A 27659-nucleotide genomic window follows, 5' to 3' on the forward strand; every position below is an offset into this window, starting at 1 on the left:
CAGCCTGTGCCGGGCTCCAGGAGCCCCAGCTCCCTCCACGTGTCCTGTCTTCCCAGCAGCCACCTCTGCCGCCTCGGGAGGAAAATCTCCTGACAACTCGCGGTCTACGGACTACGACTCCCACCAAGCACCGCGCCGCTTCTCTCTCCGCCCCCTCCACGGGGCACGCAGGCGCTCTGGGCTCCGTCAACAAGCCGGGCTGGCGAGGACTGGAGACAGTTCCTTCTGGGATTTGTAGGTTTTTTTTACTTAGTTGTGCCGTAAGTCAAAGGGACAAGAACTACAAGTCTCGGCGGCCCCAGCGTGACGAGCCCGGTCACGTGGCAGGGGGCCGACCGGGCGTGCGTGCCGCCGTTGATCCGGTGCTGCAGTGAGGAGGTGGTTCTCGCCCGTGTTGTGTGTGTGTGTGTGAGTGAGAGAGCGAGTGAGTGAGTGAGTGAGTGAGTGTGTGTGGGGGGGGATTCGGCTTGTTGTTGTCGGTGACTTCCCCCTCCCCTCCACCCCTCCCCTTTCCCCGCCGCCGCTGCAGTGGCCGCTCCCTGGGCCGTAGGAAATGAGCGATAACGATGACATCGAGGTGGAGAGCGACGTGAGTCCTGGGGCTTCTTCCTTCCCTTGCGGGTTGTCAGGCTGGGACAGCGGCCGGGGTTCTCAGCAGGGCGACGGCGGCAGGGGGCCGGGCAGACGCCGCCTCCTTCCCCTTCCCCCGCTGGGCTGGGACCCCCTCCGTCGCGCTCCCGGCTCGCTCTCTGGGCTCTTGGCCGGAGCGGCCTTCTGGGACTGGAGGTGGGGAGGAGACACGCGGCCTCTGGGACCCCAGCCTCCCCCGGTGGAGGAAGGTGCTGGGGCCTCCCGTTCCCATCCTATTCCGTTCAGGATCCGGGGGACAGGGACGGGGTGCGCCGGGGACCCCATTGTCCGGGTCCTGGGGAAGGGGGACTGCGCTTAGGACCATGCCCCGTCCGCGCGCGACCCCCTGCTCCCGTGACCCGCGGATCCTGGGGAATGAAGGAGGGCGGAGAGGGATTGGGAGTGCCCACATGCCATGAGCTGGGTACGAGGAGAGGAGACAGTGCTCTGCATCCCCTTCTGTCCCGGGTCGGATCCCGGAAGGAGGGGCGGCGCTCGAGACCCCCCTGCCCCGCTACCCGATCCCGCTAGGGGGGATGGGGGCGTAGGATGGGGAAGGGGGTGGGGTGGGTAGGGCTGACTCCCCACCCGCCGCTTCCTCTGACGCCGGCATTTTCTTTCTTATTATTGAATGTGAAGTGTAAAAATAACTTCTATATTTTCTATTTTTTTTTTCTCTCTTATTCCAGGAAGAGCAACCGAGGTTTCAATCTGCGGTACGTCTCCTACTCTCCATTTCATTTTCATTTCCGTTCAATTCTAGTCCTTTTTGGGGTCGGAGAGAAAAAGAGATTGTTCTGTTACTTTTAATGTTGTAGTAAACTCACCTGTTAACCGCTAAGGTGAGGTGGGGCCTTGCTCTGGGGTTCTAGGTGGTGGGGGTGGGGGGGGGGTGGTTTGCGAATCTCATAATTCTGGAGTCTCAGGTGATAAGTTTCCGTGAATGTAGGTGAGTGAGAGAAGTTGTATGCAAGGAAATGAATCCTTCCGTAGTTTTCAGATGGGGGCTCTAGTTGTCACTATATAAGTGGGAAATGAGAAGTGCATCATGCTAAAGTAAGTTGTAGTATTACTTCAGGGAAAAGTGGTCAGATTTACTTAGGGAGAAGTAGGTTCTAAACCATGGCTGTGTGAAGTTGAAGCCACATGCAGTAATCACCTTTAACCAAAAGTCATGTGACTGCTGTAGACCTATGGAATCTCTCACAATCTGGTGTTATTCTAATGCAGACATTGGGAATGTAGAGGAGCCAAAGGTTGAATCTGAATGTGTCACATTCAGCAGCTTATTGTGGTCTGACTATATTTTAGTTGAAGGAGCAGTATAAAGGCAATAAAAGAATTGTTGAAGAAAAGTGGCATTGCAGAGAGAGGTTTGCTAAGAGGTGATGGTTGAGACTATACAGTGTTGTCAGTAATTTCTTAAAGTTTTGTTATAAATCTTCTCGGTAGATGATTCTGTGGATTTAAGATAGACACTAATCTCATGTCCTTGAGACAGCACTATGGGTGTTCCATGAATAGAAGGAAAAAATAGATACAAATAAATCATAATCAGGGAGGAAGAGAAATAAGTAAATCATGCTGTCTAACATTTGACAGATGGGAGCAGTAGGGAGTGGATAGAATGGAGCCCCAAAATTTAGATGCTTCCAGAAGATCCAGGCAGTGAGATAGTCAGGAATGAAGTAGAGAGCAGAGGTGAGAACTAGGGGACTAAAGAACACATGAGTCTTCTGAAAAGGCAGCCACTGTAGTCCAGTGGGTTGTTACATGAGAATCAGGCTGAGTGTTGTCTTATCTTCCTATTTTGGAAGAAAGATTAAAAATCCAGACTTTTATGTTATTTTTCTGATATTTAAAATGATGTGTGAGACAATCAAGTTGTTTAGGGGCTTGTTAGAATTTCAAGGATGCCACTTAGAGACCTCTGGTCTAAGAATTTATCACAGAGTAAAAGCAAGCCCTCTTGTAACTGCTCAATTCTGAGGTTGTCAAAGCAGTTAGGTATTGAGAAAAAGTGTACTTGTTGAGAGCTGATGTTTCCATAAAAATCCAACAATGTAGTTGTTCCAAATAGTAAAGAAGAATTTATTTTTCCTTGGAGTATTTGAAGACAATACTCTGAATATTTGCAGTATTGTTAGATACTTAATATCTCTACATACATTTGAAAATTAAATTCCTTTTATTCAGTTACTATTATCCTTAATAATGTAAACATGGAATTTCATGTTTGAAATCTGGTCTGTTTTCATCCAAGTCTCCAGTTATAAAATCTGCCTTAGGGCTTGATCAGAATTGGAGAATAGGGGTTGTTTGGGCTTCTTTTGAAGAATTATTATTTAAATTGAAATTATATCAGCTTTCCACTGCGAGAAAAATTTTCTTTATGAAATTTTGGTGTATAGTTCTGAGAGCTTTCTGCTTTTCAAAATATCCATGCACATGGCTGTTGATGTAAATTGTTTTATTAAATTATTAAAATGTTTCCACTCTCCTAGAGTGCTAATCTCATTGTTTTGTCTAGATATTTTAAGTTTGATGTTAAGGTACTTAGGATTTTCCCTTTGATTTTGGAGGGTGGGCAGAGGGAGTGGGTTTGACCCTTTGTTTTTAATTTGACACATCTACTTGCTAAGATGTTTAAATGTTATCTGTTGTAAGATAGTCACACTGGCATAGAAGAAGCAGTAGACAAATTTTATAGCATATCAAGCAATTATTGTGAATACATAGGGTTAAAAGGATTTTTTTTTTTCTGGGTGTGACTATGTCTCTCTGTCTCCTGACAGTTAGTATAGATATATATTTTTTTAATTTGGGGGGAAACTATTAAGTTTTGCCTTAGTTCAGAAAAGGATATGGACTGTGAACAACCAAATATTTAGGACTACAGAAGAACTTTTAAGAAGTTATTTTGAAAAGGTCCTGTGGGTCCTAATACAGAAAGAGAAATTCATTCATGTTTTATAATGTAACTATAATAGCTACGGCTTTACTGCATAAGAAATGTTAGATAGTCAGCAAGAACAGAGGCTTGAAGTAACAGAAAGTGAAACTGACTTGACTGACTTGACGAGTATTTTTTATTGTTGCCTCAGTGCAAACGGAAAACAACTTCTCCGGTGACCAGTAAGATTTGTTAAAGAAAGTAATCCCAAACAATAATTTTTATTAGTATATCCACTGTGTCTCAGAATGTCACCTGTATTGTCTTATTTTTATTATTCTTTGGAGGAAAAAATTTGCATTTCACGAGTTTTCTGGGGCAGGGATATTTCATGCAGGGTAATACTTGTTTTATTTCTGTTTGGGGTTTGTTTTTTTTTTTTTGAAGGAATGAAAAGTATATGAGAAACACAGGGCTGGGGTTAGTGTGTTAGAAACCCACGGTCTTTTTCAGCTTATTCTTCATGACAGCTGCACATGTTTCTGTTACAGCATACCTATCTGGGGGGTGGTTAGAAACAGATTTCTGGACCTTTGTTTCTGGACCTTTCTGGTATGAAATATTTTTAACCTCTCAGAGCCCTTTTTTTTTTTATGATTTGCAATGTATTCAGAGGGGAATGAGCTTGGTTGGTCACCTTTGAGATTGAAATTTAGTCAGGAAATTAGTGTCTTTTACCCTAAATTAGTTGCATGGCAAAAGTGCTACATGATACATGTACTTTGTGTCGGCTTAGAGTGTTCACAGTGATGTGGATGCCAAGTTTGGTTCCTAAAAATACTTATGGAAGGGTGATCTTACTTATAAGTCGTTTTCCAAGATGCCAGTAATAGTTACCTCGTTGATCAAGGAAAATGGCTATAGAATGATGGCATATTTATATGATATGTTTCCCAAGTTTTTTAAGGCACCAAGTGATTTTTTTGAGTAGCCTGGAAAACACACATATGTATTGGATATTAAAAACATATACCAGGCAGTTGGCTTCAAGCTGGAGAGGTGTTGGGAAGTTGCCATTTATATCTCCTATTAAGGACCTTAGTGAGTTTCTCATCCAAGCTGCCCATAGTTTCATGTTGCACTTTTCATGTTGATTAAAGTGAATTAAGTTGCTTAGAAGTTCAGTTTTATTTATCCTATCTACTTCCCATCAGAAGTAGTAAATAGATCTTTTCTGATGAGAATTTTGAGCCTATGTATTTCCATCATTAGTGTTTAATAAGAATACCTTATTAAGTAATCATAAGCAACACTATCTTCCTTCTAAAATATAACTTTTAAATTTCTTAAAGGCAGTAAATGTTTACAGAGCAACTCTTAATCCCATATATGGTGGGAGTTTTCTATATTGATTCGAGAAGTTTCCCCTTATAGACAGAATTAGGTGTCAGGTAATCTGTAAGAGATGGCATTACTCTGGAGAACCTTAGGCATCCTTGCATAATGGAACATTCATTTCCCCATGCGATTTGCCTCCCTAGAACTTGTGGGAAATAATGCTGCTGTCTGATGTAATGCCTCAAAGAAAGATGTAGTCTCTATGCAGTAAGTTGGAAGAAAATAATTTTTTAAAATTCCCTCAGTTTTGAACAGCTTTCCTTAGCTTGAATGACCTGCTGCCAGTTTAGCAACTTCTTGGCTAAGGAAATAATGTTTGCCTTCAACATTTAACAACACTTAAGATAACACGTGCTTGTTAGTGTCAGAGATGGACAAATTGTAGGTGAAGACTCGTGTTCTGGCTGCCAGTATGGAAAGTTTGGGGGAAATAATACTGAGAGACTGAATAAAAACCTTGGCAGAGATGTCAAAGCTGGAATCGATTTGGTGTTGGAGTTCCTGTTGAGCATCTGTGGGCCACTCTTCAGTATCACACGGCCCTTTAGTGTTTCTGTTAGCCTGGGATGCCCTGAAGGAGGGCTTGTCTGGCAGAAACTGCAAATCCAGCTTGCTTAGAGTGACAGCATCCAGCCACTGCTCCTGTAGGATGTATGGGGGAGGTATTTGGGGGCCTGCTGTACAGCCCAAGAATGCCTCTTTTGTCTTCTAGAATTTGTCTGGTAGCACCTGTTTTCATTATCAGACATCTTCCTCAGTATAGGTAAGAGAGAGCTGGCTCATCTGAGTTGAGCTTTATTTGTTCAAGACACACAATTGTTTGGCCCTTTCCCACCACACCCCCCCCCCCCATTTTTTTTTTTCTTAATTAGTTTTGCGTTTGTGGAAGGATCTCAGATGCCTTATACTGGGAATCTTCACCCATTTTTTCATTCTCAGTTCTGAAATCTTGGCCCTTTCAAAAAGGGTTGCCAGCAAGTGAAGATAGTTAACAAAGCAGTGATAAGCCTGGCAATTGGCCCTCCATTTGGGTGAATTGCGGGGGAGGGGAATTCATCCGGCTAGACATTTGGAAATTGTTTCCCAAGCAGAATTCTCAGTCTTGTATAAAGGTTTTTCATATGGTCTTCCAAGCCACTAGAGGTATTATTTAATCAGAGTTGCCTGGAATTAGGCATGTTAGTTCTGCATGTTTTTAACTTGCTCTTTCAAATGAGGCTTGAGAAGAAGAAAAAATACATCAGTGACATTGTCTCAGAGAGCTTTAAAATGGCCTCTGGTTAAGTGGAGCAGCTTGGGGATGGACATGGCAGCAGGGATTGGTCTAAGATTCCACTCTTCTGCTGGTTAAATGGGGCCTGGAACCACCACAGAAATTCCATCCACTGCTTTGAGAACAGCGGTCCCCAGGCCAGGCTTTCTACCAGGCAGTGGACTGCTGCCTTTCCTTGTTGAGCCAACTTCTGAAAGTTGGCTGGCTCCCCAGATGAGAAGCCAAGATCTCTGCTGATGGTCCACAGCCAAGTTCACTTACAGTCCTCTAACCGAAAGACTTGTCCATTTGAGTCCTTTCAGGGCTCAGTGAATGGGAAGGGGGTAATGCATTGTGGGGATGATTTTGGTGTTAGATTATACTTAGCTCCACCCTTCTAGTGCAGGCCTGAGTGAAACCAAGTCCAACTTGATTCTAGCCATTTGAGATTTGCAGGGCTCTCCCAGAAAGAAAACAGACAATTAGAATTTTATTTGTATCAACAAGAAGGATTGTGGGTAACTGGTGTCACTGCTTCTGTGCACAGCTCTTAAGCTGGGAGGAGGGCCAGGAATCAGGGTGATTTAGTAGACAGGAGTATCTTGGGCTGCTGCTGGATACCAAAGCTGGACAATTAATTTGCATGTAAATAAACCATCCTAGGGAGTGTGTAGCAAACACAGGGGAGACAGATAAATGCCAAATGCCATCTCTCAGCCCTCTGAAGTTTTTGGTCTAAGAACCAGCCCAACTTAACTACCTTATCAATAGATGACTAGAGGGAATGGTAAGTTAGAAAAGGACTAGGTACTTAAATATGTTTAATTCCTTCAAGCTATCCATATAGCTGACAGAAGGTACCTGCAATTTTGTTGCTCTAATGCTATATGATACCTTCTAGCCTCAGGTGATCTGGTCATTCCCTCAGTTTCCCTGTAAATTCCATGTTATCGCTGAAGTTCAGCAGACACTCATTTTTACAGAGAATCCAGACCTAAGATTAGGAAAGCTTTAGCTGTGTTCCAGGCATCTGCCCTAAAAACGAGAGCTATGCCATGGAGAACCGTGGCTGTGATGGGAACCGTATGTCCTGTCCAGCAGAGCTGTAGGTGAGGTGCTGTGCTTGAGAGACCAGGAAGTGACTAAAAGTACTACAGCTGCTCCCAGCCTCTTCTTCCTCCATCATGACTCAGACTTTTAGGATTAGATACTAGAATTTCAAGTCCTTTCATTCCTGTAACTCTTGTCTTTATAGACTTTTATCTGAACATCTTGTCTAGTACAAAGATTCATTTGAGGCTTTCTTGCGCTAAGCCAAGGTGTTCACTCCTGTTGCTTCATTTTTAAAATTGCGGGTTCTGTGTCTGGGTAGGTTAAAGCTACCTGAACTTCCTATGTCCAGACTTCCTCTTTAGGTTAGCTCAGTGCAGCCTCGTGTACTGGGGGTAAATTCTCAGAGTACAGTATTTCCACTAATTCCCGAAGTGCGGATGTGACGTTCCTGCTTTAGGTTAAGTCAGCACTTGCGCTCCATTGGCGGGACTGCCCCTGTAATGGGGGTCTTGCAGCGTTCACCCGCACTGTCTTCCATCTGAAGCCAGTGTGTTTTGCCATCCCTGATTTGTTGGCTGTCTTTGTCCCTCTCAGCTGATTGTTCTTTGTGATTCTAAGCAGGACAGGATAAGGACTTTTGTCTGTGGGTATTTAGCTGTCAAATAAGCATGACCTGCCACAGGTGCCTGAAGAAATGTATTCAGAGTATGTGAGTGTCAGAAGGTTTGCTGTCTAAGAACTACCTTTCTGGCACCCTGTGAAGGGAAGGCCTTGGCAGAATAGCACTTGGATGCGCTTTAAAAAAAATAGGAGCTCAGAATGCAGTTGGCGTCTGTATCAGTTTTGTCATGGTGATCTCAGATTCATGCATCTGGGTTTTCCAGAGGTTTTAGTTTCTCATATATGATTTGGCAAACAGGTCTTAAAACTAGTACCCTTTAGCAAGGTGGAGACCAGAGCAGACTCACGGTGATGTTTTCACATGAAAGAAGCACTGTACCAGTGGCCTGACTCCTTTCCTGGGTCCCCGCCAAGGGAATCTCTTACAGTGGGGGTGATCACCTCTTATGAAGGGGCCCACTGCGGCCTTTCCCTGGCCACCTCCTAGCCGTGGGACTGGCGGCTGTTGTGTCACATAAGTAAGTTGTGGGAGAAAACTGATGTTCCAGGAGAGTCACACTTTGTCCCCATGAATAACTTTTATTTTACTTATGCATGAGCTGGATGCATCGAGCTACTTTGGATGTTCCTGTTGCAAGCCTTGCTCACCCCTTTCTCCCCCTTTAGCAGAGCCTAATTCTGGAGACTCCTAACTGCCCACCTCGACAAATCCTTCCCAGTCCAGTCACCTGGGACTGCGCTGACAGCATATACTTCCAGGCTGTACCCACTCAGCTGTGCACGCAGGAGGAGTGCCGCTGCTAATGTGCTGTTTTTCCCGTTCTTCCAGGCTGACAAACGGGCTCATCATAATGCACTGGAACGAAAACGCAGGGACCACATCAAAGACAGCTTTCACAGTTTGCGGGACTCGGTCCCCTCACTCCAAGGAGAGAAGGTGAGTTTATTGAGAAAGCTGATGAGCCACCACTAGGTTAGAGCGCTGTGGGCTTAGCAGGGTGCTCGCCTAACCAGAAAGAAATGGAGTCTGGGATATTTGGGTGACATGGTTTCCTTCATCTTTGATTCTTCAGGGAGTCATCACACACCTTACCTACTCTCTAGTTCATCCTTAACAAACAGTGTCAGATGTAATGGAGCTGCTTGTTAAGACATCAGTAGGAGCTATCTTTTAAAATTAATATTACATATAATAAATGACTCATTCAAGAAATCATTATAACAAGCATACAGTAGTTTGGGATAATGCTAAGGATTTCTGAGGTCAATGATTCTCTAGACCTCCATGGGAATTCCTTTCATGTGGTACTTATTTTAAATGAAACCTCCCAGGAATGTATGTAAACCAATCTGGACACCAGTGATCTCCCAGTCTAAGAGTAGTTATTATTCCAAAGGCATATATAGAGAGAGCATTTTAAATGTGAATTTGAGTAAAGAGACATGTTCACACAAAATGAAAGAGAAAATAACCACTCTTCTTCCCCCGTCCCTCTACCCCATTGGTGGCCTTCCAGAAACTGTTTTCCCTGGAGAGGTAGGCACCAACTGTTTCTCCGTTTGAAAAACAAAGTCCAAAGCTTTGACTAAAAAGCCTATAGGTTAGGGTCAGTCCTTGAAATTTGGAGAAAGTATGTGTTTGCACAGTTAGTTCCATCCTTGACACACAATATAACTGGCTGCTCTCGGCAGCTGTTCAGTGGTGTAAGTGGTAAATTTGGAAGAGGACCTGTTTTTTTAATTTGTCTGTCCATCTGTTTGGTTGTTTTGTTCAATAATGCAGTGTTTCAAGAAGCAACCACGTGAAGAAAACCATTGCTCTCAGGTGTGCTTTGAACGGGTCTCCAGATTTAGCTCTGTGGTAGGAGTTTTAGGCTTGTTTGGTTATCCAGAATTAAACTTGGGCCAGTGAAACTGGATGCCATGATGGTTTCATTTTATTTATACTGCCACTCTGGTAAGCCATGTGCTGTATACCTTATCTGAGGTGTGACTGTGTGGTTGAAGCATGAGGTGGGTCTGACCTTTATGAAAAACATAAAACAGGCCATGTAAATACCTAGTATTGCAAAACCAGAATTCGCCATGGGTTAGGCGCACTTAGTGTGGACTGGACTTGATGGCCTTGGTCCAAGGTGCTTACCTGGAATAACAGCATTCCTGGGTACAACACTGTCAAAGCACCACAGGAAATCTTTATGATGGGAGAGAGGCTCACCCTTTTAGTCAGAGTACACACGTGCAAGGGATTATCGCTTGTGCTTACCTGAACTATTGACGTATTCATGTGCCATGATATCAATTAAAATGGCTTTGGTGAAGTAAACAGACAAGAGCTACCTTTTTCTAAGTCTCACATCTAACGAGTGGTACCGGGACAGTATATCCCAAGAAATGGCCTGTAGACCATCTCCCTCAGAATCACTACTGAGTCTGTCTTTCTGGAGGTAGGTAGGCCTGGAGATCTGTATTTATAACTAGCAGTCAGATGATTCTTAAGTTTGAGAGCACTTTGGGAGAGGTCAGTTCTTAAGAGCTCAGCTCTACCTTTTTCTTACCTAGTCTTTTTTACATTATTGTAACATTCTTCCTTAGGTCCTTAAAAATCACATTAGCATAATCCTGTTGTCTCATTTCTTCAAGGAAGTTGACAGTTTGAATTTGGTAACCTTACAAACCTTACAAATAGTTGTCGTTCATTGTAACTCATTCATTTACTCACCTACTCCATTCACAAATACTGGGGATCTGCTGGATGCTAGGCATTGTCTTAGATACTAGGAATACAGTAGTGAACAAAGCAGATGAAAGCAGCTCTTAGTCTCGTGAGGAAAAGATTGAAAACGAACTAGTAATTACGTATAGTAAAAACGTGCTAGTAAATATATATACGTATTATGTCAGATAAGTACTATTGAGAAAATTAAACAAGGAAAGAAGGGTTGCAGGTTTCATTGGGGCAGACCAAAAAAACACACACTGGCAAGGCAACAGACTTCAGTCATGCATCTGTCTGGTGATGAGCATTCCACGCCAGGGGAGGCAAGTGGAATAGCCCAGGGGTGGGAGCCTGGGAGCGTTCCTGGGCCTCTCAAGGAGACAGAGGCCGGGGTGGCCAGAATGGAGTGAGTGAAGGGATAGTGGCAGGAGGTGAAGTCAGCGAAGTAGTAGGAATAGGGGAGAGGAGTGGTTGGGGCCAGGTTTCTTTGAGCAGATGAACGGAGCACCAGTGGCAGTCTACCAGGTTCCTTCCCAATTTCAGGATGCTTCTGTGGGTTCTGGTCCAGATGTTCGTGTTGAGCATGAATAAAGGAAGTGGCTGTTAACCTCTGGTTGAACCCCAGCCCTTTCCCACTAAGTTTCACAATCTGTTATTTTCCTTGTCTGCTGACACTGTTCACAGGTGCTGTGCTGAGTCTCACAGAATACTCTGGTCCCTCAGACTTCCGAGTTTTCACTAAATGTTGCAAATTTTTTTTTTTAAGTGGTATTCTAACCAAGGAAATTGGCTAATTCTTGATTTGGATTGCAGCAGTCAAAGTTCTGACATTATGTAAATAACCCTGAAATGATAATTTTGCCCTGAGGGTTGTGGGGGTGCTTAGTTTTTTTGAAGGAAAGGCCCCCAGTCTCCTTTGATTTGTGCATCTGTATGTTCCAGGTGACTTCTCTCTTAGTATTGGGACTATTTGGCCTACCTGTTCTAAGCCTTTTGTCTTTTAAAGGGAAACTAATACTGATTGAATTGGATCCTAACCAAGAATGGGGGATACTTATACTAAAAAACAGCCCCCCCCAAAAAAACAGCTTTAAATGTGAGCCCCAAACCCTATCCTTTGTTTCCTATATTTTACTATAAGATATTCACCTTTTGCTTAAATAAAATGTCAGTATTAACTAATATCTGTATTGCAATATAAGATGAAGTCTGCATAGTAGTTCTCTGAGGTGAGTATTACACTCTCATAATTGGACAGTTACTGCTGCTAGCTCCTGCCATCGTTACATATGCGAGATGAGGGAGCAGGCTCAAGATCATGATTCTAGTCCATAGCTAGACAGGGACTGGAACTCAGGACTGCCAATTGCCGAGTTAGTCTTTCTGTCACACCCTGGGGATAAACAGCTTTAGAACATTTTAAAGAAATTTCCTTAAATTCGTATACCTTGTCTTCATATTGGGAGCTTCCCCTGGATGGGGCCAGTGTCTTGGCAGCGTGTCATACTAGGGTTACTACAAACGTTCTCCCCTAAAGTAGCATATGTAGGCAACACTGAAGTGCAGAGTTAAGCGTCACTGAAGTTTATAAATTTGTCTGGGTCTGCATTGCTGCTCTGAGAAATAGATGATTATAGTTGGCAGTCTGGTTGGGTTTTGCCATAAATCGAATTGTTTGCAAGTGGCCTCTTGAGCTCCTGTTGCTTGAGTCTTGTTTCCCATAGTTTTTCAGCTGGACTTGGAGCCCACAGGAAAGATAGAATGGAATTAGAACCATAAGCCAGTCAACCAGAGGAAGGAAAGTGAGTGAAAGTGAAGTCGCTCAGTCATGTCCAACTCTTTGCGACCCCATGGACTGTAGCATACCAGGTTCCTCCGTCCATGGGATTTTCTAGGCAAGAGTGCTGGAGTGGGTTGCCAATCCCTTCTCCAGGGGATCTTCCTGACCCAGGAATCAAACCTAGGTATCCCGCATTGTGATTGCGGGCAGACACTTTACCATCTGAGCCCCCAGGGTTAATGAAACAAGGGCGAAAACAACTGTGACCCCATTTTGCAAAGGAAGACACTACTGTTCTTGAACAGAATTATTCTTTGTTTTAAGGGTCCTTAGTTGGGTCCTAGGGAATGTTGCCCAAAGGCTTGCTGGCTCTGAGCTCACCCTGTTGTGTGTGTGTGGGGTGGGGGGGGTGGGGGTGGGGAGTGGTAAACCTGGTGGTGAGCGTGTCAGTTTGCCTTTCATGGGGGCAGTTATCTGCCCCTACCCCCAATAAGTTAGCCCCAGCCCCTGCACCAGAGAGATTGCTTCCAATCACAGTATCTGCTTGGCATGGTTGCCTTTAGTGATACAAGGGTCTATTTCAGCATTGCCATGTGTAGCTAAACGGTGGTTTATAGTAATTTCTCATCTTCAAAGTCTCTTCCTAAATGCCTGTTTATCATACTTCATTGCTCTCTTAGGTAGTGGTGCTCTGGATTTCTCCTTTTTGGATAGAGAGCTATGTTAAAAAGAGATTATAACCTAAGATGAAAATAAAGGAAAACAGTGTTTCTTCTGCTCAACAATTGAGAGTTCTTCTAGGCAGTGAGTCAGAGTCCCTTCTATTTGGGTGAGACTATGAAGGCATTGTCTCTGCCAGCTCCTGTCACAGACTCCAGCTCGTGGTAGGTCCGCAGAACGGAGCTGAGGAGCGAGCGCCAGAGGAAGCAGTGAGCTTGCTCAGCTCTTTGACAGCACAGCCAGCATGGTTGTGCTCGTGTGTTTATATATGAGCGTCGTAGAGGTTAATACATGGTGTCTACTCTTGAGCATCTAGCTCTCTTGTTAGAGGAGAGGATTATACGTAACAACAATAATAACATGCTGAACATCAAGTAAGAGGTCAAAACACGGAGCTGATTTGTTTCATCTTCATTAAAGCCCAGTGTCCTTAACAGGTAAATGTTGAAATCAAACAGCTCCCTTATACCAGGAAATCTAACAGTTCCTACAGCTGAAGGTCAGTATCCCTGTTAAACTCAGCCCTGTGGCCCAGGCACTTATCCCAGGTGTGACTGTACTTGTGTTTGTGTAGTTACTTAATGGCTGTCTACCCATCTCCCATACTTCACCATAGTAAGTACTGAAGGCAGGGAGAATATCTTTGGTCATATTTCTTCCCTTGGAGCCTGGCACACAGTAGGAAGCAGAGTGAGTGTTTATTAACTGAAGGAAGCCCCCTCTCCACCTGGCCTTGTTCCATTGGGAGGGGCTCACTCTGGTGGACACCCTTTGAGGCAGGCAGTTCATTTAGCAGCACTATTTCTACATCATATCTGGGCTGCTGAAAGGATTGTCTTTTAAGTGAAACGTAAACCACAGCCCTACGCATTTCACCTCATTACCCATCAGTATCTGACCAGACTCCAACTTGGGCATTTCTTCTTAAAATTTCTACATCTTAAGTTGTTGTCCACCGTTGCCCAGATCTCCCTTAAGCTCTGGGCTCAGTAACTGTAAATGTACAGTTTGTATCTGACTTCTTCATTCTTCTGCCCTGTGAAAGCCTCCAAAGGTTTCTCAGTGCCCATCGGGGTAGGGACTGGTATTCATGTTCTCTAAATAAGGTTCCCAACTTGCCCTCCTGCTTTTTCTGCTGCTTCCCTTGCTGTGGAGCAGTGCACGCCCTCCTCTGTGCAGGAATGTGATCCTCAGGTTTATCTGAAATCTTTCCTTCCACCAAGGTCCCAACTCCAGCCCCACCACCCGGCTGACATTGGGGTTTCACAAGAGGAGACCCACTTCAAGGACTCCCCAGCTCCCTGCGTTTCCTGCCCTTGTGCCTTCCTGCGTTTCTCCCTGCCAGTCAGTCTCCACCTGCCTGTTGTCACGGCCCACATCAAAGGCCTCAGCACCTTGAGAACCCTGGGTGTCACGGTCCCTGACACCCCAGTGGATCTTCATGGGTCTCTCCTCTGTCTTCCTTTTTTTTGTGTAGCAGTCTTATCACCTAACTGAAGGGTGCACTCCCTGAGGGCAGGAACTTTGTCCATCCTTCTGGACGTCTGTGCTACACAGTGCTAGAGGGCTCATTACATGGAGAAGACTATAGAGCCATGAAACTCAGAGACTTGAAAGGATAGGTATTGGTTACTAGGCCTTCCCTCTAGCATTTCTTTTTCTTTTTTCCCCCTCTAATAAAATTGCAAAAAACTTTGGAAAAATGAGAAGAAAAGGAACAGCCCTTCCATTCCTATAATAAAACTACAACCTTTGCTTTATTCTAAGATTCTAAGATAAGTGGTGTCCAGTGAAAGTTCAATGTGAGCCACAAATACATTTGAAATATAATTTAGTTTAAATACAACTAAATGTTCTAGTTGACATAGTAAAAAAAAACAAAAAATAGCAGATGAAATTAATTTTAATAGTATGTTTTATTTATGCTTCCTGGGTGGCTCAAACATTAAAGAATCTGTCTGCAATGCAGGAGACCCAGGTTCAGTCCCTCGGTTGGGAAGATCCCCTGGAGAAGGGAATGTATTCTGGCCTGGAAACCAATACCACCAATTTCATTGACAGAGGAGCCTGGCAGGCTACAGTCCATGGAGTCACAAAGAGTCAGATAGGACTGAGCAAGTAACACAACACAAAAGTATTACTTCCCTATGTAATCAATATATTAAGAATTACTAATGGGATTTTATATTATTTTCTTGCACTGTTTTATAATCCAGTATGTTTTATACTTAGAGCACTTCTCAGTACGGACTAGTCACATTTCAGTACTCATTAGCCACACATGGCTAGTGGCTATTGTACCGGACAGTGCAGTTCAGAGATACACTGTCCCCATCCCGTACCCCATTTTAATATGACCGAAATTTGACATCTCCAAGTGGATGTCAAACAAAGCTGGCTCCTTTTCCCTCTCTCTCTGTTATTAAATCCACGTGTTTACTGATGGAGTCTCAGAAGCAGGGGTAAAATGGTCTGCTCCTGCTCTTTTCGTATGCATACTTCACATGGGTAAATGCTATAGTTAGTTGCTTTCACGTAACATGTCCTTTCCCCAAGTGATAGAATGTTCATATGTAGACATCAGGCGTGTTCTTTGGACCATTGAGGCTTCCTCCAGTTTTTAACTCAACAAATAATGTAGTGGTGCACATCCTGGTGCATGAGGCTATTTCCATAAAACAGCTTCCTACAAGTTGAGTTGTTGGGTCTAGTGGTAAAAACGCCTGATTTTTTGCTGTATGCTGCCAAAATGCTTTTCAGGAGGGTAGTTTTCATGTGTTCTTTCTTTTCATTTTCAAGTAAATTCTAAAGATTAGTCTTTTGGTATTGTTTTGAAGAGTACTCATTTTGCCATTACTGGATTTTTTTTTTTTTTTTTTTTTTTGAAGGGGATGACTAATTTAGTAAGCCAAAGATAGTAATTAATTTTGTGTTTTGTCTGTTGCCTGTGAGAATAAGTCCTTTTCCACATGTTTATTTACTAGTTGTATTTCCTCTTTGGAGGAGCCCTGTGCTCCTGTCCCACGTGATCAAAGTTGGATGGGACAGTGTCACACCTTCATTTCAAACTACCAATATAAAAGAATACAGGGTTTGAAATGTGACTTGTGTTGACCCTTAAACAGATGAATGGCTCCCAGCTTTAACTAGGTCCTTTATGGGGTGTGATACCTTTGCCTCCTCTAGTAATCAAGAACATGGTCCCTTGGGCTAGGAGGGGCTGGCACAGGAGGCCTTGGAGGGGCCACACGGCTGTGCTGGTTCTGACCCCACAGCCTTCTAGCCTCCCTTGTTGGCATTGATAGTGGTTCCATCTTGGAATGAATTAGTTTACTGCAGACCCAAATTTATTGTGTGTTTAATTTTTGTTTCCAGAAAATGGCTTAATCAGTTGAAAATGTATACCAGCTTTGCCCTAGCCCTCCCTTTCTTTACCATGTGTAAAAGTTTGTGCAGTTTTCAGAAAATAATGGTTTTATTTTCTTTAACTAGTGCAAAATAAAACATGTCAGTTGATAAGTCAGCCAGTAGTTTTTCATTCCTCAGGATATGGGGTTTTGGTTCTTAGGACAGGGCAACCGTTGCATCAGCCCGGTAGGATCTGATTTTGACAGGAGGAAAAAAATGGTAAATTCAGCAAAGATGACAATTTCTCAGATCAACATTAGGACCCTAGGGGACAGCAAGGATGTTTCTGTTGCTGACAGTCTAGTGCTACTCTTCTCTTCCTCACCTTTCCCCACCTGCTTTCTAAAGCAACTTGGACTGGTGCAGAGACACAAAGATGTACAGCTCCAGAAATGTATGGGACTCTAGCCCTATATGAAAAGTTTTGAGAGCCACTGCCTTAACTGGGATTTAATAATCATGGATGTCATTCTAAACATCAGTGTTAAGTACTTCAAGAATCATTTGGGACCTTTAAAAGGTACAAATTAGAATCAGACTCTTGGGTTTGGGGCTCTGGTGAAATACGAGGTTGATTCTTGCTGCAGCACACAAGGTGAGTGTACTCTGTTCCCAAGCAGAGTTCTGTTCAAGTGGGCGCCTTTGGAGGCTGGGGTGACCCTTTTCTCCATCTCCTTGCTGCTCTGGGCACAATGCAAACAGGCAAGCAGCTGCGGATGAGCAGGAGGAGGCAAGAACCACGGGGCTCCTGAGCCACGCTGGGTTGCCTCCACTATCCATTTTAGGTTTCTCCTCTTAGGTGATAAAGCCAGAGCAGTGTGGGGAGCCCACATCTCCTCTCAGCCGTGGCCCGAGTTCACAAAGTTCTCTTCAAGCTAGCTTGCATCTTCTGGCTTTTCCTCTGTATTTGCTTCTTCTCTGCTAAGAGACTCTTTGGGTTTCATTTGCCTCTCAAAGAAAAAGAAAAATAATCTTCTTTCTATGCTGCTATTATTGTACACTACTTTTTTTTTCCATTTCTTACTTTTTCAACCTCATTGTAAAAACCAGTCTTCACCTTTGCTTCAGCTTCAAGTCACTTTTGCACCCAATTGACCTATGTGAAGATGATTTACCTAAACTCACTTCTTCAAGGAAACCACCCTCACCAGGCTCGTCATTGATATCCTTATAGACAAATTGGGTGATTCCTTTGTAGTCCTTGTCTTCCTGCTCTGACTCTCCAAATTTCATTGACCTTCTTCCTTAGTTCCACAGCCTCCTCTCTGGTCCCAAAATAAGGGTGTCCTAGAGGCCTGGATTCAAATCTTTTGACTATATTACCACTGGTTATTTAACATCAGGCAAGTTACAACTCTGTGCCTCAGTTTCCTCACGTATAAAATAGGGGAACTAACACATCAGAACTAACACAACAAAGGTCCATCTAGTCAAGGCTATGGTTTTTCCAGTGGTCATGTATGGATGTGAGAGTTGGACTATAAAGAAAGCTGAGCGCCAAAGAATTGATTCTTTTAAACTGTGGTGTTGGAGAAGACTCTTGAGAGTCCCTTGGCCTGCAAGGAGATCCAACCAGTCCATCCTAAAGGAAATCAGTCCTGAATATTCATTGGAAAGACTGATGTTGAAGCTGAAGCTCCAGTACTTTGTCCACCTGATGCGAAGAACTGACTCATTTGAAAAGACCCTAATGCTGGGAAAGATTGAAGGTGGGAAGAGAAGGGGACGACAGAGGATGAGATGGATGGGATCACCGACTCAATGAACATGAGTTTGAGTCAACTCTGGGAGTTGGTGATGGACAGGGAGGCCTGGCATGCTGTAGTCCATGGGGTCGCAAAAAGTTGGTCACGACTCAGCAACTGAACTGAACACATCAGAAGGTTGTGTGAGGGTGCCTGGCATTGTGTAAGTCCTCAGACGCTGCCATTATCCTCCTCATGGATACTGGTGTGTGCAGCCATGGCTCTGGAACACCATCTGGCAAGGGTGTCCAGTGTCCTTTCGCGTGGCTCCAAGAAGGAAAGAGAAGCCTCAGTTGCTGTGCATTAACTCACACAGCTATCCAGAAGGCCCAGTGCTGCTTCGGTCCCACGGCCACATACCCTCCTGTGCTGGGACTGTCCAGACCATTGAAGGGTTCTGTTTCTGCTGAGAAAGGCAGAATAAGAATTAGTGCCTTCTAATTGTAAAAACTAGCAGGAAAGGTTATTCATTCAGATCCTTCCTGGATACCCAAAGGCAACAGTCGATCTGTGGACATGTTGATCCTACCAGTGTTATCTGCTCAGGAACACGCACTTGAAGATTGCCGACTCAGCAACTGGGCACCGTTTAGAAAACAGAAACCGAAAGCCCAGGGCCACTCCATAGTCCAGGCCATGAGGCCCAGGATTCTTGCGGGCTTCATGTTTACTGTTCATAGTATAAACTCATAAAGGCAAGGTCCTGCCCACACCTTCCCCCTGTGGCTGGTCAATGATCTTTCATGGTTTGTTAAACTAGGGGGTTGGTTTGTAGAGAGGGGGTTTTTAATGAGTCTGTCCTGTTCTACCTTCAACCTTTTGCTTTTTCTTCCTGGACTTCATGCACTTGTAAATATGGGGGAATTCTGTCATTTGTACTTCACATTTTTTCTTGTGTGATTTTACTTCTTATTGAGAACACTGGAGAAGGCAAAATAAAATTAACTGAACCATGCTTTTGGACTTGCCAACGGGGGCGTCAGGGACAACCTCAAGTGGCCTGGGTACTTCTGCTTAGCAAGGGGCAAGTTATGGAAGAAGGGCGGTGCTTGTTAGCATTCTAGAGGGTGCTGGGTTAATTCCAATCTCTCCTTCAATGGAGACCTCTTGATCCCAATACATTCCGTTTTCTGAGCAGTTATGAATTGTATTTTAATCCAGAAACTGCCCTGAGGTAGAAAGACTTCCATCTCTCACGGCATCTTTCTCTTTGGTTTGTTGCGCTATGCTCACGGCTCACATTTCACTTCGTGATTTCATGTATGAACACCTTGTGATTTCATGTATGAACATGTGAAGAAGAAAGTGGTAGCACTCAGGCTGCTACTCAGTGTAGTCATTTGTTAAAAATCATCACTAAGCATTTGCAAGTGCTCTCCTGTTCAGAGATTTTGCTTTTTTCCCTTGTGCTAGAGACGAATGAGGAGTTAAATAAGGTTAATGTTGCATTCTGGGAGCAACAGTTAGTGGGGGAAAAAAACAGCAAATTTAAAGAGAGGCTGTGATATAAATATGCATAGCAATTAGATCAGTGATGGAATGCATAGAATTTGGAAGGCTCAGTGGGGTCAGAGAGTGTCTTGTCAGATAAGAAATGGCCCCGCGAGAAAGACTGTGTCTGCAGTCCCAGAGCACATTAGGGACAGGGCTCCGGAGGCAGCCGTCTGCTAGATTCCTAAGCTCTTCTGCCCATCCTGCCACCTATCTGACTATACGTGTTCTTAATGCCTTCTCTAGCATCCAGAGAGGCAGGGTATTTTAATTAGTCCCTTCTAAATATGTGCCCTTTTCCCCCCCATTTTATCACCCAGTAATTAACCCTAATAAGTCTCCTTTGGCAGAAATGGGACACAGCCTCTGAAGTGGCCTTGTAAGGAGAGCCACACGCCCCGCCCCCCACCCCCCACTGGTAGGTGCCCTCACTCTCTCTCCATCAGCTAACTTACTCAACTGAAGACAGAGACCTGGTCTTGTCTCCACCCTCGTGCCCTTGCCTACGCTGTTCTCCTCGCCCGGAGCAACCCTTTCCCACAAATTCCGCCTCAGTCTAACCCACCCTGACCCACTGGTTCAGATGGGAGCCTGTGTGTGCAGAGCCAAGGCTAATTCCTGGCACACGAAAGGTGACCACCCTGGCCAAAAGCTGTCTTTCCCGTGGCCTTTGTAATCTGTACCACTCAAGTTACACTTGTTGGTACTGCCCTGTGATTTGTCTGTATATAGATAAGTTTATCTCCTCAACTAGATAGTAAGTAAGCATCTGGGCAAAGAGGCCATGACTAATACATTTTGTTTCCCCACAGTGTCTGCTCTGTGCCCCACACATAATTCACACCAGATAAAAATGGTTGAATATGAACAGTTTCCTTTTGAGGAAATTGCCTTAAGGATGCCATAAGAGGAAAGCCTGGAGACTCTAGTACTTGTCAGAACTGGTGAATAAACCTAGGTCTTCCAGACCTCTCTGATACCCAGCCGTGCTGGAGTCTGAGTTGTAATTGTCGGGGTTTACTACAAGTGGGTATAGATTTGCTCGCCCGAGTGTGGCTGTTTTCTTTGCCATTTAAGAAGCTTTGCTCCTGCTCAGGAGCCTCAGTGGCATGACTGCCAGACTTCAACTACTAGACTAGCTTGTTTTGGGCTTCCGTTCTCTGGGCCTTGTACCATTCTGCCGGTTCAGTCTGTTGAATGCTTGGTCATGAGTAACTCAGGCCATGTTTGCAACCCTCCAGGGAATCTCCCAGACAAGTTTGACCTCCAGGGGCCAAGTAACCTGACATCCATTTTATTAGCTCATTAACTTGTTCCTCTGACAGGGCAGTGCCTAGGCTACCCTCAGCCATGGTAAAGGTGTGGTTGCTTCCTGAAATGGCCCAATCTCATGCCCTTCCTGTGTTGACATCAAGCTCTGACAGCTTTCACAAACGTCTCTTTAGCCAGAGAGGTTGAAATAATGACTCGGTCACATGGCTTAGTTGGAACTAGTTAACAACGGTCTGAGCACTTGTCTGAAATCTCGGACCTTGATGAAAACCTTTGTACCCATCCCCATCCTGAGCCAGCTTCAGCTGAGATCTTGATCTTGTCTTTCTGGACCAGCTGCCTATAGCCAGGCCCAGCAGAGAGTGAGTGACCTTAGCTCTCAGTTAAGTAGTATTTTAATTTTTTCAGAACAGCCTGGCTGAAGACATGAAAGCAACCTAAAGAACCAAAGGGGCTGGCTGGGAAACAAGTTCAGGATTGAGACAGACCTGAGTTTGATTCCAGGCTCTACACCCTTTCGCTGGTGATTTTGAATAAACCAGTAAACTTCTCAGAGACTCGGGTTCCTATGGAACCACCTCTCAGAGTGCCAGTGAGGTAAGCTGTGGAAAGCTGCTGGTGCCTTGACCGGCATAAAGAAGATTCTCGACAGCACTTAGCGCTTCGTGCCCTTCCCCTCCTACTTCTGTCCCCTCATGTGGCCTTTGCTGAAAGGAATGGTTTCCTTGCTGCATGGACTAGGTCTTTATTTTGTCCCCTCTGCTTTTTCTCATATTGCAACAGGCATCCCGGGCCCAAATCCTAGACAAAGCCACAGAGTATATCCAGTATATGCGAAGGAAAAACCACACACACCAGCAAGATATTGATGACCTCAAGCGGCAGAATGCTCTCCTGGAGCAGCAAGGTGAGCAGTGGAGCTCGTGGGGCAGCTGGCCCTGCTGTGCGCCAGCCAGGTCAGGGCCTCGTGCCGGGGCCTGCAGAGTCAGAATCAGTGACGGAGCCATGCTCCTGAGCAGCTGCAGCCCTGCTGCTTGGGCCTGTAGTTGAGTGTAGCCAACCTGAGGAAGGACCTGAGCCCTCGGTGAGGGAACAGTGGAGTGTAAGGCTTAGACATCTGGAGACTTTTTTCTGACCTACTCGCTCTCCCCTTCTTGGGGCTCAGGTGTTTCACTGGTAGTAGGGATTGCAGCTGGCCTCGGGTGCCTCAAAAGAGCTGCGAGGTCCTTGGATTGGAGTGTGCTGTGTAAGAGCCAGAGACTCCAGGTGTTCAGGGACAGTGAGCGCTCCCCGTGTCAACGGTAGTCCACTCAGGGCAGCCCATGGGCCAGGCCCATGCTGTTCTCCAATGCTCACACCCGCCTTTTCCTACAACCACAGGGGAAAGCGAGAGCTGATCAAGTTCTTTGTTCCTGGGGAATTCACTTCTCTTCCTCCCTCATGGAAGATGCAAGTAAAAGGAAATGCAAGTAACCATCTGGGTTAGAACATCTCAAATAAAATAAACTAAACCAAAATAAATGGGTTGACCTTCCAGGCTCAAGACGAGCTGAACCGAGGGATGGGCAGCGGGAGGTGGCAGCGGGTTGGTTACCGGGCCGAGCAGCCTGCATGTAGGGGCTCCGTGTTGGAAAACCCAGGTACTCTGTGTATTGGTGACTTGCTTCCAAGTGTCCAGCTTGTCTTTCCAAGTGGATCTTGTACATGAGAGCTAAGCCAAAACTTTTCTTTGGCTGGTACATCTTCTGTCATCCTTCCCTGCTAACGTGTGACCCTCACACCCTTGTGGAGCCAGGCATTGCCGGGCCAGCTGTGCTGTTACTGCACCGCTGGGTCCCCCGGGGAGCTCGTGTTCCTCTCTCTGTGCTGGGTTTCCACGGCAGGACGGTGACCTCACACGCCTTCTCTTTAGGGCTGGGTGGCATTGCAGAGTGGCTGGCCATATCCACTGAGCACTCGTGTCTGGCTGAGAAAGGTGAAGGGAAATGAAGTGTGCAGGTGGACCAGCCACCAGAAGGGAGTTACTTATGAGCCACCCTGAGCCTCGGGGGCCAGCATGCCCTTCGGAAGAACAGGCTGGACCCCAACCCAAGACTCAGTTCCTCCCCTAGTCTCCAGAAGGCTGTAACCCGCTCGCTTGGTTGCCTTTCAGTCCGTGCACTGGAGAAGGCGAGGTCGAGTGCCCAACTGCAGACCAACTACCCCTCCTCAGACAGCAGCCTCTACACCAACGCCAAGGGCAGCACCATCTCTGCCTTCGATGGGGGCTCGGACTCCAGCTCGGAGTCGGAGCCTGAAGAGCCCCAAAGCAGGAAGAAGCTCCGGATGGAGGCCAGCTAAGCTCTGCGGGGCAGGCCAGCAATAAAAACTGTCTGTCTCCTCCGTCGTCTTATCCTCCTTTCAGTTCATCTTTAGAACCCTCAGAACCATTTAAGAGACTCTTTGTTTTTTTTTTCCTCTTTCATTTTTTTTAAAATTTTATTTTTACGTAGAAGCTCTTGGACAACAGCTCTCGTTCTCTTTCCCCATTTCCACTTTTTTTTTTTTTTTTTTTTAAACGTTTCCCTTCAGGGATTCCCTGTCCCCACCAGGAATTTTTAAACCAAAACACCCCAACTTGGCAGCTTTCTCTGTGGAGGACAGACGGCCGGCCAGACCTCTGAGCACATGGTGTCCTGACCACCCACCAGCTCCTCCAGCCCCGCCGGGCACGTGCCCAGGGGACTCCTGCCCCACCCAGGCCTCTCCTTCCGGGCCATCCTCACCTCTGTTTGATAGACTTTGTGAATCTGTGGACTGCTCTACTTTCAGAAGATGACCAGTTTGGAGTAATCAGAATTATTCCCCCTTCTTTTTAAGGATTTCCCCCCCCCCAAAGGCTATTTATCGCTCCTATTGAAAGACCAGATCCTTGGAGAAGTTTGTGGTATAAAAGGAAGTGGGGACAGATTTGCAGCACAGAGTCTCGGCCTGTTTCACTCCTGCTTCTCTCAGCTAGCCTTAGGGAGGCCGTGTGGCGCTTGTGTGGAGTGAGGGGACGGCAGCAGTGGAGCGGGAGCCGCCAGGGGGTGGTAGGGGTGGGTGGGCCGAGGAGGGGGGATTGGGTGGAGTAGAGGTTTTGTATTGAGGGCCAGTGATGATGTTTTGATATTTATTTCCTGCTACTGAAATTTGAACCTGAGTGAATTGTCCCTATGATGATGTCGGTATTGCAAAGCGACAGATTCATAAAGTAATGATCAAATCTTCCTTTCTTTCCGTGTGTATTTCTAAGAAATAGAGCCAACTGATTTTGTATGTAAATACCAAGAGCGGTTCACCTCGTACTAAACCCGCACCCCAGTGCGGACCCCTCCCCACCCTCGCCCCCCCCTCCCCTTCCGACTGTCCTGGAACCTGTCCCCATTATGTGATCCAGCCCTGGTTCTGGCTGCGGTCAGCAGATCCCAGTGAAGGGTTTTGTGTGTTTAGGCCTCATTTCTTTGTCTTTTTCCTACTCTGTTCCCGGCATTTGCTGATTTCTAGTGTATACTCTGTAGTCTCAGTCCGTGTTTGATTCCATTCCATGGAAATAAAAAGTATGTTGTACATACTGCTGAAGAATTGTCTTGCAAGTTAAGGCTTTCCCCTTTACTATAAGACTATAAATAAAAACTTATTTTATCCTTCTTGGTGGTGGTGTCTTCTTGCCCTGGCAGAGGCCAAGACCGTGGAGGCCGCTGGGCCCGTGTGGGGGCCTGAGAGAGGAGCCCGCGGGCTGGGAGCCACCATAGCGGAGCAGTTCCCTTTGTGTTTTAAGGACTCAGGTTGGCCCGAGCAGGGCGGGGGTGGATGGACCAGTGGTGGTGACTTTGCTCATTGTATGGAAGCTTTGAAAGTTCCAAGAGGGATGGGGTTATCCAAGGCAACATTTCTGGATCCAGCTCCAGCTAAATAGACCCTTGGGGAACTGGTAGTGCAGAGCTGTGGGTTTGGGTTTCTTCTGGTAATGAATGTCACGTCCAGTCTAGGGGCGACTGGTATTCTCTAGGACTTTCCAGTTTCTAGAGAGTTCCAACATAGTAATAGGAGGCAGCAGGGCTACCATGGGCTGGAAGTCAAAGAGGCTTCAACAGCATCCAGTTAGCTCTCCTCAGGCTAGGGACCAACCCTGGCCTGAACTTGTTTGACCTTGAAAGAAAGGATTTATGGCCAGAATACAGCTCAGCTTTAGTTTTCCTGTCTAGTTGACAGGAAATACTGCTGTTCCTAGACCAAGGGAGGGAGAGAAGTCAAATCAGTTCTTTGATTTGTCACTCTTTAGAGTGGTGGTGCCGGGGCTCCTATCTGTTGGATGTCGAATCTGTAGTATCTCTTGTTGGTTAACGGGAGTTGACAGGTGGTGGATTGTGTTTCTTTAAGAGGCATTTTTACAATGTTGTGTTAATTTTCTGCTATACGGCAAAGTGACTCAGTTATACATATTCTTATTCATATTTATAAGAGGTGTTTTGTAACATGACAAGCCAGCTCCCAAAACCATGATCTCAATTAGGAAAACAAGGATGCGGGGAGAGAGCAGAATCCTGCTTATTAATAACATTCCTTTTCAAGACAGAAAGAGACATGAATAAGGGAGAAAAAATAGGGAATGAGCAGTCTGGTGATTTCCTCAGCCTTCAAAGTGAGTGTGTTTTCTTTCCTTCCCCTTTATTGCCCTTTACTACATCCCTTTGTATATCCAGACTTCTAATTATAGATTCCATATTACACACAATGGGCTTGGTCAGGGTGGGCATTAGAACCAAGCTGCAGGTGTGGCTGTGTTGGTGAAGCAAACAGTTGAGCCATCCTGGAAAGGTGACGTCTCCCAGATCCAGTCCCCAGCTCCAGGACGTTGGCTGGAAAAGGAGTTGAGTTTTAGGCGTCTCAAAATTCCCGTAAACCAGTTGGAAGAAAAAGGCCACAACAGGATAGCAGGTTCACCTGGGAAAATCCAAACCCGGCTGGTGTGCTGACAAGCCGTGGAGAGGAAGAGGCTACTGGGAGCAGCTGCCCGAAAAGGAGAACCAGGTAAGAGCCCCTGGGCTGGAGGCTGTGCTCGCTGAAGGGAAACAAGTGAAAGCCATGGCCAAGTTCCTTCCGGTGTGCGTGTCTAGGAAGCCAGTGTATGTCCCGCAGATCACCAAAGCGACCACGGTTCACTTCCAGGTTACTCTGTGGTTGGTTCTCAAGGCACTGCTTTCTGGACAGCCCAGCACAAAGCCAGAGAAACTGCTGAGGACTTGGTCCTGTGAAAAGCAACCTCTTTCTCTTGCCATGGGGAGAGCTTGATATTTTCCTCCCTTTACAATTTGCCCCAAGGGCAAGGGTATTAATGGCCTGGTTTTTAAAATTAATATGCTAATCCCATCTGGAGAGTAGCTACCACTTCAGCAAAGAATTGCCTAAAGCTCACAAAGCTATCAACTCAGAAAGACTTAAAAAGTGGACTAGAGCAGATGATAGCCCTGAGCTAGGACTGAAGAGAGCTGAATGCAATCTCTAATATTAGAGTTGTAGTGTATTAACTCTTGGGCTCTGAAGTATGCTTGTCTGAGTTCAAAATTCTGGCTCTTGTTCGTCGCTGGTAATTTTGGGCAAGTTACTTCTCTCAGCTCAGTGTCCTGATATCTAAAACGAGGATAATAATAGCTTTAACCTCACAATGTGATTGTGAGAAGCAGAGGAAATAATGTTTATAATGCACTTGACCTCAGGACCAAGGGGGAGACTCAGGTGCCAGCTGCCCTTATCTACACAGAACATGTGACCAGGGCTAAATCTGCAAGATGCAAAAAACCCAGGTCTTCCCTGGACTGCATGAGGGTGGACTTCTCCGTGACTCACAACTGCTTCCCACCCCTGAGATGTGTCCTCGCCGTACAAGGCAGGGTGCATGAAAAGAGGGCACAGGCCCCCAGAACTGGTGACAGTCCAATGCTCAAAACCAGAGAACATACCTGAGTTCTGTTGTCACCCCAGGTGAGGCTGTGGCATCCCCTCCTGCTACTCAGTGGTAGCTCTAAACTTGGGACACTTGGTATTCTGGCTGGCAGAATTGCCAAGAAACCCCCGTGGTGGTGTTACTTAAAGTGGACCCTTGGGCCATGCCCCAAGGGTGCTTGTTAAGAGGATTCTCAGGCTCCTGCTCCCCTGACCAGCAGCCCACCATGGCCCACCAACCAGTGGGGCTGTTTAACAAGATGGTTCTCGTGCACTCAGGTTTGACTCCTCAAAGCAAAATAACCCAGAGAACAAAAGGAAACTGTTGGGACAAGTGAGTGGGCTGAGTCGAATTAGCCAGGTGGGTCTGAGACCAGGCTCTTGAAGGCTTGGGGAAAAGGGGTGGAGAGACGCTTGTTATAAGTCCGATGGATAGAACTACCTCGACGGTGTTTCCCTTCTCCCAGGGGGGCTCAAACACTCATGAGGGCTGCCTCGCCACTTGTGGAAGCCCCAAGCAAGGGTGATGATATGGGGCAGCACCCATTTTTATGCCACACACTGACTGTCCTGTGTCACCAAGCTGGTTTATAAGCCAGCTGGAGCAAGGCTATCTCTCAGGCCTGTTTGCCAGGCTCTGTTCTGCATAGCATGAAACTAGAGCTTTTCTTTGCTCAAAACAGTTTCTCTGGCCTGAGGAGGAAACCCACATA

General features: G+C 45.7%; 1 protein-coding gene across 6 annotated transcripts; it reads left to right on the plus strand.

Moving 5' to 3' along the window:
* The first annotated feature begins 239 nt into the window (after nucleotides 1-239).
* MAX (MYC associated factor X) lies at nucleotides 240-24650 on the plus strand. 6 transcript variants are annotated; one of them, XR_006542679.2, is made up of 6 exons: nucleotides 263-589; nucleotides 1320-1346; nucleotides 8677-8784; nucleotides 21766-21889; nucleotides 22363-22447; nucleotides 23135-23364. XR_006542679.2 is itself a non-coding variant. In XM_025295351.2 (5 exons), exons 1-5 carry the CDS (start codon nucleotides 554-556, stop codon nucleotides 23320-23322), a joined length of 489 nt encoding a protein of 162 aa, XP_025151136.1. In that variant the 5' UTR covers nucleotides 242-553; the 3' UTR covers nucleotides 23323-24650. The 6 variants fall into 6 exon arrangements, 5 of the variants coding, with proteins under 5 accessions (XP_006072190.1, XP_025151136.1, XP_006072189.1 ...); XM_025295351.2 differs by lacking the exon at nucleotides 22363-22447 and having other exon boundaries at nucleotides 242-589; nucleotides 21760-21889; nucleotides 23135-24650; XM_006072127.3 differs by lacking the exon at nucleotides 22363-22447 and having other exon boundaries at nucleotides 304-589; nucleotides 23135-24650.
* The last annotated feature ends 3009 nt before the right edge of the window (nucleotides 24651-27659 follow it).

This window comes from Bubalus bubalis, chromosome 11 (assembly GCF_019923935.1).
Source record: "Bubalus bubalis isolate 160015118507 breed Murrah chromosome 11, NDDB_SH_1, whole genome shotgun sequence".
NCBI classification, from domain to species: Eukaryota; Metazoa; Chordata; class Mammalia; order Artiodactyla; family Bovidae; genus Bubalus; species Bubalus bubalis.

Coding starts and splice junctions, on each gene's coding strand:
- MAX (XM_025295351.2), top strand. CDS start 554: ATGAGCGATAACGATGACATCGAGGTGGAGAGCGAC. Junction 1,347..8,676: donor AACCGAGGTTTCAATCTGCG/GTACGTCTCCTA, acceptor CCGTTCTTCCAG/GCTGACAAACGGGCTCATCA. Junction 8,785..21,759: donor CCTCACTCCAAGGAGAGAAG/GTGAGTTTATTG, acceptor TTTCTCATATTG/CAACAGGCATCCCGGGCCCA.